Source organism: Pimephales promelas, chromosome 7, assembly GCF_988280905.1.
Source record: "Pimephales promelas chromosome 7, fPimPro1.hap1.1, whole genome shotgun sequence".
In the NCBI taxonomy this organism is placed as follows: domain Eukaryota; kingdom Metazoa; phylum Chordata; class Actinopteri; order Cypriniformes; family Leuciscidae; genus Pimephales; species Pimephales promelas.
In genome coordinates, this window is record NC_142775.1 from 6,170,067 (window position 1) to 6,187,062 (window position 16,996).

The following is a 16,996-nucleotide window of genomic DNA, read 5'->3' on the forward strand; positions in this document are numbered from 1 at the left end:
TTTTTTATATCAACTTTTAATAATAGAATTATGTTTCTACCATAATTTGTTGGTGAAACATAGACATTTAAACGATGGCTGGAATATTTTTTTACACAATACACTATTATAGTATATTACATATATTGGAAAGGGTTTAAACCACCCCTTACAATCCGAAGGAAGTTTTAATCGGATTTGGCAAATTCATTCCGATAAACATGGGTACATATTACTTTTTTATTTTGACTTCTGCTAGTTCGATTACAGTCTGATTATTAGTGTCCATGTTAATGCAACTACTGTTTCGGTCAATGCTTTCGGCACATTTTGGTGCACCCATGTTTCCTTTGGTTTGCTGCTAATACTTTATATCCAGCAGGATGATTTAAAAATTATTTAAACACTTTTTGATGTGTCATATTATGCAAAAGTTTTTTCAAAAGTGCAAAAATTTTGACTTTCCCACTGCCCATTTTAAAGAATGACAAACTCTTAATTAAGTTCTCGCACAATTCATTGTGAACACTTTACAATAAGGTTTCATTAGTTAACTACTTTAGAACTAAGAATTAACAATACTTCTACAGCATTTATTAATCTTGGTTAATGCTAATTTCAAGGTTTACATTCTTAACATAAAAAAAAAAACTCTTTCTCTTTGGCTGTTGACACCTAGCAAGATGTCGACTCCATGATTTTTTTGTTATTAATGATGAATGTAGGGTTAGGTATGTTTATGTTTTCTGTACAGCACTTTGGTCAACTTAGGTTGTTGTAAAGTGCTAAACAAATAAAGTCGGTATGGTATGGTAACATTAGATGTTGTATTTGTTAACATTAGTCAATGCACTGTGAACTAACATCAATGAACAGCTGGATTTGTATTACCTGAAGTAATGGTTATAAATAAGACCTAAGTGTAAAGTTTTCCCATTTCCTCTGCTCTTCGTGACTCTAGGTGGATATCTCATGTCCAGGCTTCAGAGAGTACCACGAGCGCCTGCAGACGTTTCTCATGTGGTTCATCGAGACGGCCAGTTTCATCGATGTGGACGATGACCGCTGGGATTTCTTCCTAGTGTGAGTGTCTAAGATTCAAATGATCTTCAGTCTAACAGGCAAGAATGTGTTTGCATCCGCTCACTGGAATGATGTTCACTCACAATCAGCTGTGAAGTTCCTACATCTGTAGAACAGGATGATTTAGACTATATGGGTCATATAACATTTATATTAAAAAAAATATATATATATATAGTGTAACCGGTAGTAAAACAAACTTTACATTTCTGTTTTGAATGTCTTGCCCCATAGACTTCCATGTATAACCATTACGGTAAGTGCGGTTTTTGTTTTTACAATCAACAAAACTCTAAATTATGTAACAAATACTGGCATTAGGACTTAAAGGTATAGTTCACCCAAAAATGTAAAGTCTGTCATCATTTACTCTACCCATTTACTATGTCGACTTACATAAAAGAGGATAATTTGAGAAATCGATGTCTCAATGTTTTTTTTTTCTTTGATGCTGCCCGCGTCGCCTCGTCCTCCTACTATTGTTAAAATAATGTAAATAACTTACAAAATAATGTAAATAACCACTGTACATATATTTATATTCTTTGTGGGTGTTTTTGCTTCATTCATAACCTTTTTGTGCTGAATAAATGTATCCGCTTCAGTGTTTTCCCTACCATTGTTTTAGGTCCAAAACGACCCCCTCCCCCCCAAAATGCTGACGAAATCCAGTCATAACAAAGGAATTTACTTAAAATTTTTGAGGAATAAATAGAAAGCGGTTCAGTACACTTTAAATCAAATCGCAATGTAGACTAGTGTGTGTGAATATTAAAGGGTTAGTTCACCCAAAAATTAAAATTCTGCCATCCTCATGTGTTTATTTGTTCTGCTGAGCACAAAGGAAGATATTTGGAAGAATGTTTTAATCAAACAGATCTCAATCCCCATTGACTACCATAGTATGTATATTAATAATACATGATTTCTATTAATTAGACATGCTTTTTGATTGCTAAAAAATGACATGTCCACTCGTACGGTACTCCTATGGACTTGTACAACAAACCACTCATATTTATTTCTTTTTAAATGTCCATTTTAAATGTTAGACCGCTGTCTCGGGGGTACGTAACAAGAAGTCAGAGATAACCCCAATTTGGAACGACATTGAGGGTGGGTAAAGGACAGATTTAAGTTTGTCGGCAAAAACTTAGTGTTGATAACTTTGGCAGGCAAAGAATCCAAATCAAGTGCTCTCACATAGTCGGCGAGTGCCGATACGAATGTAGTGTCAATTAATAGTGAACAGTAACTTTCGAAATCTTTCTCACACACGTCTAACGTGCCCCAGTTACGTCTCTCCTGCCTTTTGTGGGGCCCGTGGGGCCAATTATCAGACCGCTTTAATTATATTTTCTCCTGCATTGAAGCAAATTGTTGATCTGGCAAGAGTTTCCTTTGTGTTGTTTGTCTGGTTTCTTTGCTCTTGTGTTTCTTTCTTTCTTGAGTCAGACCAAGAGGCTGAATTGAATGTTGTTGTCTTTTGAAACGCTGAATGAAGTCTCCAGCGTTAGTGAAGGGGACTCTGCCTGTGTTTTCTTTGCTTTGGCACCTATTAAAACAGACAATGGGCAAATGGACTGGAGTGATGTGAAGAGGCTAGATGCCTGGCTCTCTGCTCAAAGTTGCAGTGCACCAATTAAGTGCATAATGCATTCAGTGTCTCCAGCAGGTGCAGCGACGGGCCACTGGCGGCGACAGCGACGACGGGACGGGACAGGGGGGTTCGGTGCATGGGAGCGTGCCTGCGATTGACCTGCCTGCCTTTGTCATCTCTCTCTATCTCTCTGTCTTTCTTGCAGATTCGAGAAGTACAATAAGGATGGAGAGACCCTTTACGCGACTGTTGGCTACATGACAGTGTATAATTACTACGTATACCCAGACAAAACCAGACCACGTGTCAGGTAATTACTGAGGAAGCACGTGCCCGCTATCTGCTTTATTCTGTGGAAAAAAAGGAAAGGAAAATTACACTTCTTTCTCTCTCTCCCTTGTCCCTAAAACTCCCAAATTACCATCTCGCGTCTCTTGTGTGCCAGCCCCTCACCGGGTATTATAAGGCCGACCAATTCAGCATCACCCACCCAAAAGCTCGTTTTGAAAACGAGTCTAATGTATTGATTGGCAAGACGTGCTAACGTTTCATTACGTCGGCCGCTGATGAATGAACAGAGATAACCTTTGGGAGACTGATGATATCATTGCTTACTGTATTTGAGAACATTTTCAGCTGCTAAATTGAGGCAGTCTTTATCAGTAATTCGCAAGCGCTGGGTCGCGACCCAAAATGAGTATATTCTGATAGGATCAACCAGGATAAATTGCAGCTAACCCTATAGTCCTGCATAGTCGAAATAATAGGCTTTTGAAAGGCTGGAGAAAACGGTTTCCTGTTTCTTTTGATGTTGATTTCACAGGTCATGTATATACATGTTATATAATGGGATATTTAGCTCAGCGTTATCAGCTGTTGTCTTTCATTGCATATTGATTAGGGTTTTGTACCGAAACCCACCGGTATGTCACCTTAAGTTATATCACCTGAGCTGCGGAGGTGGTGGCAAGGGACTATATTTGATTGAGTCATTAAACCGTAGGGCTGTCGAACGATTAATTGCGATTAATCGCATCCAAAATAAAAGTTTGTGTTTACATAATATATGTGGGTGCACTGTGTATTATTATATATTATAAATACACACACATGCATCTATATTTAAGATAAAAATATTATTTATGTATGAAATATTTATATATAATATAAATTAGATATAAATCTATATACAGTACATGAAAATATTTCTTAAATATATACATGCATGTGTGTGTATTTATATACACTACCGGTCAAAAGTTTTAGATCAGTAAGATTTTTTTATATTTTTAAATGAAGTCTCTTCTGCTCACCAAGGCTGCTTTATTTGAAGAAAAAAAATGACAAACAGTAATATTGTGAAATATTATGACTATTTAAAATTATTTTTTTCTATTTTAATACATTTTAAAATGTAATTTGGAAACTGAATTTTCAACATCATTACTGTTGCTGATTGCACATCAGTTTTCAGTGTCACATGATCCTTCAGAAATCATTCTAATATGCTGATTTTATGCTCAAAAAACATAAATTATTATTTTCAATGTTGAAAACAGTCGTGTACCATTTCCCCCCTAAAATTCTATGATGAATAGAAAGTTCAAAAGAACATTTATTTAAAAAATAATCTTTTCTAACATTATAAATGTCTTTACTGTAACTTTTGATCAATTTAACTCATCCTTGATGAATAAAAGTATTTTCTAATTTCTTTCCCCCAAAAATATAAAAATAAATTCTTACTGACCCCAAACTTTTGAATGGTAGTGATTAATGTTACAAAAGCTTTCCATTTCAGATCAATTCTGTTCTTTTGAACTTTCTATTCATCAAAGAATCCTGAAATAAAAATGTAAAAAACTGTTTTCAACATGGATAATAATCATAAATGTTTCTTGAGCATCATATTATAATAATTTCTGTAGGATCATGTGACACTGAAGACTGGAGTAATGATGCTGTAAATTCAGCTTTGATCACAGGAATAAATTACACTTCACTATATATTCACATAGAAAACTGCTGTTTTAAATTGTAATAATATTTCACAATATTACTGTTTTTTTGTTGTATTTTTTATTAAATAATTGCAGCCTTGGTGAGCAGAAGAGACTTCTTTTAAAAACATAAAAAATCTTACCGATCTAAAACTTTTGACCGGTAGTGTATATAAATACACACACATGCATGTATATTTAAGAAAAAAATATGATTTATATATAAAATATTTATATTTATATATAATATAAATTATATAAGTATATATACAGTACATGAAAATATTTCTTAAATATATATATATGCATGTGTGTGTATTTATATATATATATATATATATATATATATATATATATAAAATAATTAAACACAGTGCACCCAGATATATTATGTAAACACAAACTTTTATTTTGGATGCGATTAATCGCGATTAATCGCTTGACACCCCTCATTCAACTAACACATTCAAGTCGAAAAAGGCGTTTAATTATTTGACCTTTTAGCGCCACTTTACAAGGCTCGGCTGGCCAGCAATGCGTCTCATGGTTAATGCTGAAGCTGATGCTTCACTTCTTAGAGATCATTGCTTTAGCATTGATTTAATGCATCGAGAAGCGTTGGGGGAAGTGGGAAATACCCTTAAACGTTAAAAGGATGTTACAACAAAGATTTCGCTTTCCTTGGACATACTTATTTTTGTTGATGAATATATAACGCAGAGTAGCGACGCTACTAACTTAGCTACATTTTTCAGTAGCTTGGCAGTAGCTCAGTTGCTTTTTAAACGTGTAGCTTTTCCAGTAGCTACCTACTTTTTGCAGCAAGTAGCGGTGTAGCGCGAGCAAAAGCTACATTGTGTTTGTCGAGCCTGTGCGAATCAGCGCGATGCAAGAATATTCTTCTTCTTGTTAGATTACCAACTCATTTTTTGCCATTACCGCCACCTGTTGTTTAATCACGCATCTTGCGGCTAACGGTTCACTGACGTAAAAATGCACAAAATCTCTGTCCTATAATGTCAGTTTCAGCAGATTCTGTAAGTCAGTGGTGTAGTGTGTGTCTGAAGAGTGCTAGAGTTGTAACAGGGTCTGTGTTTGCAGAACAGTTGCTCAAAGGCTCAAGAGCTCTAATCTTACATTGGTATTGTGCCTAATCATCGTGTGCTCTTCTGTGCTGCATCACTGAAGCTGTGTGTATTGTGTGTGTAGCCAGATGCTGATCTTACCACCGTTCCAGGGAGAAGGCCACGGGGCTCAGCTCTTAGAGACTGTCCACCGATACTACTGCACGCTTGCTAAAGTACAGGACATCACAGGTATGATGAGCACACACAAGCCCTAGATTAAACATGCGTGAGTTATTTTATTACTAATGAAATGATTTCTTCTCATACGTAAGGCCACACACACATGGTAAAGATTCAGGATCGAATCCCATACATTATAATTTCGTGCATATTACAGTACACGACTCACTCCCGAAATTGTGGTGATTGCCACGTAATAAAAGGTGTCTTTTCCGTGTTAATCAGAGTTATTGTCCTAACCAGCCGTGATGACGATATACACAACGGGTCTATTTTAGAAACGGTTTCTATTTCTGCAACGTTGCGGCTGGAAGAACAACAAACAGAGTATGACCGTGATAATCTCTGGTTTTGTTTTGATGTTAAAAGCATCTAATGTGAGTTTTAATATAGTTTACATGATTACATCATTTTCAGATCTTTAAAATAAAACTGAAAACAAGTGTATTCTATGACAGATTGATTCAGTCACCCAGTATGTATTTTGAATCGTGTTAAAATGGTGAAATATTTATTAATTAGATTGTGGGTATCCATTTCGTTCAGTTTGCAGAGAGACTCCGCCCATGCGCTCTTCTGATTGGCTGTGATTTTTGATTGATTTTGGACGGACATAGTGCTTGTCGCTGGAATATTATCACATCGCGTCTGGTTAGGAGGACACAATTTCGTTTTTCTTATCCACTATTTTTTCATGAGTTCATTTGAAAAGCTGAATTGACAACCAAATTTAGCTGCAGTGTGTACTTAACCAAACATTTGAACAAAAGACTTGTGCTAATATTATCTTTTAAATACTAACTTGCCCCACATAATGCTAACCTGGCTGGAAGACGATACAATGTGACAGAAAATGTGAGTGGTGCAAACAGTATAGCATAACTGTATGGTATAGATTTATAATATCAGCCATCATATCAGTTTGTGGCCCTAACATAACTTGAATATATCCATTTTATATATATTAGTACTGGGCAACCATTAATCGTGATTAATCGCATCCAAAATAAAAGTTTGTGTTTACATAATACATGTGTGTGTACTGGGTATAATTATTTTGTATACATATACACACACATGCTTGTATACATTTAAGAAATATGCATGTATATATTGTATGTATATTTAACCATAATTTATATTATATATAAATATTAATATTTTATTTATAAATGACACATTTTTCTAAAATATGTACATGCATGTGTGTGTATTTATATATACAAAATAATTATACGCAGTATACATACATGTATTATGTAAACACAAATTTTTATTTTGGATGCGATTAATCGTGATTAATGGTTGCCCAGCACTAACTAATATATATATATATATATATATATATACACACACATACACACATTACATTATTACACGTCTCACTAAACTGCTGGCCATTGTAGTAGTATAAATATATTGTTTTATATAGTTATGATAGGTTTATTTATTTCCAATCACTCTACAGCCTCTTTATTCACAAATAATATTAAAAAATCTTCTTAAATTTATATACACACACACATATATATATATATATTATATATATGTTTTTAAAAGAAGCGTCTTCTGCTCACCAAGACATCATTACTCAAGTCTTCAGTGTCACATGATCCTACAGAAATTATTATAATATGATGCTCAAGAAACATTTATTTTCCGATTATTATCCAATAATATCCATGTTGAAAACAGTATTTTACGTTTTTATTTCAGGATTCTTTGATGAATAGAAAGTTCAAAAGAACAGAATTGATCTGAAATGGAAAGCTTTTGTAACATTATAATCACTATCATTCAAAAGTTTGGGGTCAGTAAGAATTTATTTTTTATTTTTGGGGGAAAGAAATTAGAAAATACTTTTATTCATCAAGGATGAGTTAAATTGATCAAAAGTTACAGTAAAGACATTTATAATGTTAGAAAAGGATCATGTTTCACTGAAAACTGATGTGCTATCAGCAACAGTAATGATGTTGACAATTCAGCTTTCAAATTACATTTTAAAATATATTAAAATAGAAAACAGTCACTTTAAATTGTCAACATATATTTCACAATATTACTGTTTGTCATTTATTTTTCATCAAATAAAGCAGCCTTGGTGAGTAAAAGAGACTTCATTTAAAAACATAAAAAATCGTACTGATCTAAAACTTTTGACCAGTTGTGCGTGTGTGTGTGTATGTGTGTGTATATATATATATATATATATATATATATATATATATATATATATAGTTTTTATTACAGTAATTATAACAATTCCTTGCATTTGAACGGTACCTGAAATCTTAGTAAAGACATTCAACAATTGGGTTTATTGGCTGGGAAAAACAACAACAAAAAACAGCAAAACAAATTTTGTGAAACAGATATTGCATCCATAACAGTAGTATCCACAATTATAAGAGAAAGAAAAAAGGGACATAAAAAACATCAATTGTAGTAATAATATAGTATGTTGCAAGGCAATGTCTGCAGCTCAAATCTATAGACCATTTCACAAGATGTAAACAACACTGGTCCAGAAGCACTTCCTGTTTCAGTTTTTTAACATTACATAAAAGCTGGCATAAAATACAACCAACAGAACATTTAAAACTGAATCAAAAAGTTAAACAAACATCTTTAAGATGTTTTCTTTACATGTAAAATAAAGAAAACAAACTGAAACAGGAAGTGCTTCTGGACCAGTGTTGTTTACATCTTGCGAAATGGTCTATATTCCATGTATATTAATTTATTATTACAAGGGATAATATAAAGTCAGTCTCCATTTTTAATCACACTTTTGGGTTTATTTTTCAACAATGAACAGCTGACATGAGAAACATTGGTATTGGTTGACCAACTTTCACATGCATTAATGCAGTCATTAATGGCAGCATGCAAGTTCAAATACAGTCGATTATAATTTGTCTCGTTGTTTTCTTCATGTTGATCTTGGAAATACTTTGCAAATGGCTTTATCTAATTAAAAAAATGAATGTGAAGCCTAGTACCATTAGAGCATGCGTTCAGAAAGCATGTATGATCACGCAGCCTTTCTAATGACATTCTGTGTGTGTGTGAATGAGAGCGAGGGCAAAGTGTTGTGAATGTCCTTTCATAAGGCAGTTGTTGCCGCTGAGCTGCTCTGCCTTCAGTTTTGGGGAGGTGAAGGGATGTGATGTTAATTGCCGGCAGTTTGCTGCTGAAATGTGCTGGCCACATGCTGCCACTCACTCACCCCCTCAACAAAGACACAATTATTCAGAGAGAGAGAGACCACACTCCACCAGATCTCTACCCAGCTCACACTATTTTACCATGTTTGTTCATTTCTCTCTCTATATACAGAGAGAACCAGATAACAGGAGCTGCTGTGTAGTATAGCATTATATAAAATAATATAAAACCATTATAAAAAATGTAGTTAATAATAGTCTAGATTAGTAATTGTAATTTCTTAGTTTAGTTTAATAGTTAATTAAATAATTTAGAATATTTTTTTCTACACTGTATTTGCGCTAAACATGAACACACTGAATAATATTAAATCGTTTGTATCAATCATACGCTAATATGACAAATACATACTGTACACAATGGTGAACAGCAAATATTTATCCTCATATATTTTTACTAAAACATTTTAATCCTATAAAAGGCCTTTTGGACACACTTATGATGCTGCACAAATCAAATCATCAGTTTGAATCAATTCAACTGATTCAATGAAATGAGTTAAACTTTTTGCAACTAAAGTAAGTTTAATATAAGACATTGTTAAAGGAGAAGTTCACTTTTAAAAAACTTTTGCTGATAATTTACTCACCCCCATGTCATCCAAGATGTCCATGTCTTTCTTTCTTCAGTCAGTCCAAAAGAAATTAAGGTTTTTGATGAAAACATTCTAGGATTTTCTCCATATAATGGACTTCAATGGGAACCAAACAGTTCAAGGTCCAAAAGAGAGTTTCAGTGCAGCTTCAAAGGGCTTTTTTAATGCCATGCAGGATGATGGATTCTCAGGAGAACAGAGCTTTTTGACAGATGAGGAACTAGATTACCAGGATAGACCCAGCTCAAGTGCCATTTATTTATTTACTGTAAAAGTATAAAAGTATAAAAAGAATAGAATAAATAAAATAGAAATGCAAAGCCTGTGACGTGGCCCTCTGTGTGATTGCTGATAGGAACTGTTTTGAGGCTTGGCACCAGTGAATTTCATGAGGCCCCAAATAGGGTTGGGTATCGTTTGAATTTGAACGATTCTGATTCCGATTCCGATTCCTTGTTTCGATTCCGGTTCCTAACGATTCTCGATTCTGATTCTTTTAAGAGGCAGGGTCAAAAAAGTTTAGCTAACCTTGCTAACCAACGGCCTTTCTGAAGGAAATACTCCTGTAAAAATATTCCTTTTGTCACAAATTTTGCATTTTGCCGAGATTTCGTTATTTTTAGAAAAGTGAAGCCACACTTTGGATCGCCGACGTAAGGTACTCATGTTCGACTCGCGTGGTTATGCCAACACTTCCGGTAGACGCTTCTTCGTTGGTGTTGTTCAGCGGTTTCTTCTTCCGCTCGGCGGACTGTGAATATCGAAACTAGGAATTGAAATTTTAACTTTTGAACGATTCCGGGAAAAACTAAAAGTTAGTCTCGGTTCCAATCGATACTCGATTCTCGATACCCAACCCTAGCCCCAAACGCCTGGACTTCTTTTGGAAAAATGACAATAGTTTTGGTTCTGTACAAGTTATAATGTTTATTCCTGTGCTCCAGGACTCCAGAGACATGAATAAACTGTTTTCCAGAGGAAATTTGATTAGCTTTATTTATTTTAAATTGAGTGATTCAATTTCTGATTTATTTTTTCATTTGTCTTTATGGTCCCATAGCTTATTTTACATTCAAGTGACATCAATGCAACACAAATATGCTGAAAGTTCAATTTGTCCTAAAGAGGTGTGTCAATTGTCTGTGCACAAAAGGGTTAATGTTTTACAAGCTTTTTTAGTAAATAAAACCTGACGGAAAATTAATTGTAAAAATACCCTTACAGTTCTTTGAGGGTTAATAAAAATTTCCCCTCAAAAATACTTCCTGTTTTCGGTCGAAGCCCACAGTAGTCGATTGTCGATCTCACGCGCGCGATCATTAGTGAAAATCATCTTTCACATCTACTGCAGTCAGATTGACCGTGGTCACTCTTAATAACACCACTCACATGGCTGTGCACTCGTAATGACAAATCAAGGATTTATTGAGTAGAGCCAGACCGATATTATCGGCCGATATCAGGCATTTTCCAAAATATCGGTATCGGCAGACGGCAGTTATAATGGCCGATAAATTCATATTTAAAAAATAAAATAAAAACGGATGAAACACACTTCTATCATTTCTCCTTGGCCTGTTATATTGAAAATGTATGTTTTACAATTTGGAGTATGATGTTATCTATTGCTAAATTATGGCTCATCATAGACTAGCTAATGCCACTATCATCAGTGGAAGACCGCTAACGTTAACATTAACGAGCTTGGAAACCACAATGAACAACTTTCTGCCTAAATAAAGTAATGATTACTGTATTTATAACTAGCATATCTCTAGTTACAGTCCCTGCATTGTAAAATATACTGTAAGTTATACTTGCGAGGAGTGACATAGAGAAAAAGTATCAAACGTATCTTGTGCAGAAAAGTTAGCTTTTCTTTTACACGTGTGTGAAATCCAACAATATTTAATAAAAAAAAAAATCGGCCGATATATCAGAATATCGGATTTTAAAACCCAAAAATATTTGTATCGGTATCGGCCTTCAAAATCCTTTATCGGTCGGGCTCTAGTATAGAGGCTAAAAGCAGGTTTAGAACTTGCCCCACTGAAGTCAACAGGGTGCGAATTTTAAAAAGACGATAACACAGTGTTGGCAACACCGATTTTTGTCGTTTTTGTCTTTACTGACAGCACTCCAGATGTACAAAAAAAATTAGCTCAATGTTAAAATTGACTGGAGTTCTCCTTTCAGTATATTAAAATCATGATATTAGCTTGTTCGTCATTTTTTTTTTTATTGCCAGCATCTGCTATATATCGTAAACATTCAATGTATTGCCCAGTCCTAATCTACACTGTATTACTGTATTTTGTCTCCCATCTCTTTTTTTTATTTAGTAAAAGTCTTTGTTCCCTCTGATTACAAGAGTAAACATGCATTTATCTTAATTTTCTCCAACGATGTATTCAGCATGTAATGAGTGTTTTCGTAAAGGTTGAGCTGTTTGTCTGGCGTCAGTATCTTAATACTGTATTTTACCAAATGAAAAAGTTCAAGAGCCGTGGGCTGACATTTCACAACTGTCTTCTCTGCAGCGGAAGATCCTTCTGAAAGTTATGTGAAGCTGAGAGATTTTGTGCTGGTGAAGATGTGCTTGACTCTGTCGTCCTTCTCCAATGAGAAACTCTCTCAGGGCTTCAGTGAAGAAATGGCGTCTGAGGCCAGAGAAAAACTCAAGATCAACAAGGTAACTTCCCTTACATGTTTATTTATTTTACTTTATTAATTTGGCCTTTTTATTGATATTGATGGTCCAGAAAAGACTTGAGAAAAGGTGAAAATAAGATTGTAATAGGATTGAAAAGTCACAAGATGCATTCAAACCTGCTTCTCACATACACGATTTAATACTACCACCATTTTCAAACCTGATTAGATAATTTTAGTTTAACCCTAAAACCGTATTCTGGACAAATGTGGGTAAAATAGTTTTGATTTATTTTTAAAAAATACTTCCCTTGATCTGAGCGGTACAAGACTTGGCTACTTTTCCTAAGTTTGCCTCTTGAACACACACAGAATTGAGTTTGTTTTTTTTTGACTCAATTCTACAATGTTAAGTGGGTGAAAAAAAACCTCCTTAATCTTGTATTTGGGTCAAAAATGGGCACCCATAGAAATGAATGGGAAAAACTGATTTAGAGTACTCTAAAATAAGCCAAAATAAGACACCAGGTGACAGCAAAGTCACTTCATCTTTAGGTTTTAGCTCTAAGAACTTATTGGAATGATATTTTAATGTGGTTAAAAATAAATAAAACAAAAATAAGCATAGTTTGCATGGAAAATATGGTACTTTTTGAAGTAAATAAATAAAAAAATGCCCCAAAATAAAAAAAAAACACACCATAAATGGATAGACAACTTTATCGAAGACAGTGATATAACATTTATAATAGATAAAAATTAGGATCACACTTGAGTCCTCTGTGCCCACATTTGTCCACAATTACAGAATTAAGGGCTATAAAGTGAATACGGTTTGAGGGCTACATTAATCATTTTTTTGTTTCAGTAAATCCAATTAGTTGTTTGCGATATCACTAAAAGTGTTCCCAAAAGTTCCTGTGTGGCATTTGATCTGCTTTAAAATGTTTTAGTAAAAATATATGTAAGTTTTATTAATATACATTTGTTATATTGTTTCATAGTTTCGCAGCCCTTCCTTTAAAACTTTACTGGTGCTGTGTAGTGTAAGGCCAAGTAGTTCTACAATTAATTCTACAAAGAGTTACTGTGATGATGGCTTTGTCCTGATGGGTTTTCAACCTGCAATGCCCCTAAAGGTAGGAGTGAACATCCGTTTTCTCTGAGGGCCATTAGCAGGTAGTGAGTGGGAGTGGGCCTAACAGTGACCCCTGTGGGACTCCTCTCTCTCTCGCCACTCCGGTCACTCTTTAACTGCTCCAATTATGACCCAGCATCTCCTTTTATGCCCCACAATCCCCTCTGTTCGTGTTGTTTGTGAGTGATTATCTCAGGGTGGTGCCTGTGGCATGGCCAGGCAAAATGCGTGTCTCTCCATACTACCCTAGTGGGAACTGCGTGAGGTATGGTGGACCTCTCGGAGTCATAGTTACAGAAGGAGTCAGAGTAGCTCGGGAATCCCAGAGCAAGATGCTTTTAACCAGAGAAGTGGACGCCATTAAAGATTCAGTCCATAATTGCTGGGACTGGTACATTTTGTGCAATGTATTTAGAGACTCTGCTCTTCACTGTTACAAAACTGTTCATCAGTGACTGCTAGGATATGGACATTACCTTATCTTACTGTAATGTGACGTGCAATGTGAGCGTCCTTTACATGTTTAATTGATTAGAAACAAATAATCTGATCATCTATGGTCTTTGCTTTCATTAGTACAAAAAAGACTAGCTAAACTTATGGAAGTTACCCATATAGCATAGTAAACATGATAACTCTAGATAGCGTTCTTCCTTTTATTCAGGTTTTGTCTTTTGCGTTTGTGTATGTCTCTGCTTATGTGGATAGCATCTGTGGCACACTGACATTTCTTTTATAGCTGTGCTACATCTTCTCTTGTTTCACTTAAATCATCTCAAATTAAGAACATTTCAGGTCCATGTTTTATATATTTTTTGGTGAAAACCATGTAGTTGGATGGATATTGCGTAGTCAGTTGGTAATTAACAAAATAAACTTCTTTAGGGTGATGCACGACTCAGCTTTGTCCTAATCACACTATCTGGGTTAATTTTGTAAAAATGATGGGCTGACTAACTCTACCTACGGGAATTACACTGGTAAAACACAACTAAACTTTCAACTGGAATTGTATCGATATGTCATAATTAAACTTAGTTCCACATCTAAGGTACTATATGACAGCAGGTACAGCTTAAATAAATCAATTTTACTAAAGAACTCATGGAAGATTGTTAAAGAAAATATGAACCTTGCATATTCTGCTTTTAAATGCTCAGGACTTAAAGGGATACTCCACTTTTTTGGAAATATGCTCATTTTACAACTCCCCCAGAGTTAAACTGTTGAGTTTTACCTTTTTTGAATCCATTTAGCTGATCTCCGGTTTTGGCGGCACCACTTTTAGCATAGCTTAGCGTACATCATTGAAGTGCACCAGACCATTAGCATTTCTCCCAAAAAAATTAAAGTGTTTCGATATTTTTCCTATTTAGAACTTGACTCTTCTATAGTAACATCGTGCACTAAGACAGACGGAAAATGTAAAGTTGCAATTGGCTGAAATGACTAGGAACTATACTCTCATTCCTGCGTAATTATCAGGAAACTTCACTGTCGCACCATGAGTGCAGCAGGCGCGATGACTACACAAACTTAGTCCCGGTCACGTTGGAAGCTGGGGACTATTTTCAGGCGCTGCGTCATAAATGTTATGCAACAGTGCAACAGTGAAGTTTCTGGATTATTACGCAGGAATGAGAGTATAGTTCCTAGTCAGATCAGCCTAGAAAATCGCAACTTTACATTTTCCGTCTGTCTTAGTGCACAATGTAACTAAAGAAGAGTCAAATTTTAAATAGGAAAAATATTGAAACACTTTAGTAATTGTTTTGGGTGAAGAAAGGTAAAAAAAAAAGGTAAAACTCAACAGTTTAACTCTGGAGGAGTTGTAAAATGAGCATATTTCCAAAAAAAGTGGAGTATCCCTTTAAAGGAGTAGTTAACTTTGAAAAAACAAACTTTTGCTGATCATTTACTCACCCCCATGTCATTCAAGATGTCCATGTCTTTCAGTCAAAAAGAAATTAAGGTTTTTGATGAAAACATTCCAGGATTTTTCTCCATATAATGGACTTCAATGGGAACCAAACGGTTCAAGGTCCAAATGAGTTTCAGTGCAAACTGTTCAAAGGGCTTTAAACGACTCCAGACGATGAATAAGGGTCTTATCAAGCGAAACGAGCGCTCATTTATAAAAAATAAAATAAAAAAGTTTAAGTTTTATAAGCTCAAATGCTCGTCTCGCTCTGTTCTGTGATGAGGGTTCGTGACTCTCCTGTTCGAACTTGTTTATCAAAATGAACGAATCTTTTCCCGAGTAAATTCGTTCATTTCGTTCGTTGAATGAACCAAATGACACGAAAAAAGATTTGTTCATTTTGATAAACGAGTTCGAACAGGAGAGTCACGAACGCGCATCACAGAACAGAGCAAGGCGACCAATTGAGCTTATAAAACTTAAACTTTTTTTTTTTTTTAAATGAGCGATCGTTTCGCTTGATAAGACCCTTATTCATCGTCTGGAGTCGTTTAAAGCCCTTTGAACAGTTTGCACTGCAACTGTCTTTTGTACCTTAAACTGTTCGGTTCCCATTGAAGTCCATTATATGGAGAAAATCCTGGAATGTTTCCATCAAAAACCTTAATTTCTTTTCGACTGAAGAAAGAAAGACATGGTCATCTTGGATGACATGGGGGTGAGTAAATTATCAGCAAAAGTTTTTTTTAAAAGTGAACTACTCCTTTAAAGGACAACTTTGGCGCTAAATGAATTAGATTTTGGTCTAATAACTCGTTGGTACCTGGTCAACTTTTCTCTGAGATTTGTTTTCATGATAATCAAATGTAAAGAGTTATATCTCTAAAAACTGTTTAGCGTATATGCTAGTATATAGGGCACAGAGTAATGAAAAATAAAAATCGCTAGTTAATACAACTAACAAGGCTCAAAATAGCCCCACACTAACACGGTAGCATAATGAGAGTCCACTTCGCATATACAGACAGCAGCCATCTTTGGAAAACAGTCTCAACCAGTCAAATCACGAACGCTGTGCTAAGTGAGCTGAACTGTATGAACTGCGTTCGTGGTTTGACTTATCGAGTCTGCCTTCCAAAGATGGCTGACGCCTGTATACATGAAGTGAACTGTCTTTATAAAGTATTTTCTTATTAAACGGTCTGTTCTCAATGCTTCGTTTTGCATGTATGGAGCCTCATTATGTTACTCTGTTAGTGTGGGGCTATTTTGAGCCTTGTTAGTGGTATAAACTAGCGATTTCTCTCTACTTATTAAATGCCCCCATATACTAGCATTATACGCTAAACAGTTTTTAGAGATAAAACTCTTTACATTGGATTATCATGAAAGAGAACGGTCGACTAGGTACCGATGTGTTATTAGACCAAAGGTTCATGTTGCGCCGGAGTACTCCTTTAATTATTGCCACAGATGCTGTCCCCAAACTT

The 16,996-nt window shown here is 35.1% G+C and overlaps 1 protein-coding gene across 1 annotated transcript in view; it reads left to right on the forward strand.

Moving 5' to 3' along the window:
• The window catches only part of hat1 (histone acetyltransferase 1), a 38,548-nt gene that overhangs the window by 13,944 nt on the left and 7,608 nt on the right, over nt 1–16,996 (forward strand). Inside the window, exons 6-9 of the mRNA XM_039647322.2 lie at nt 941–1,062; nt 2,868–2,972; nt 5,872–5,978; nt 12,336–12,487. Of these exons, the coding sequence (XP_039503256.1) occupies nt 941–1,062; nt 2,868–2,972; nt 5,872–5,978; nt 12,336–12,487 (486 nt within the window). The remainder of the gene's footprint in view (nt 1–940; nt 1,063–2,867; nt 2,973–5,871; nt 5,979–12,335; nt 12,488–16,996) is intronic.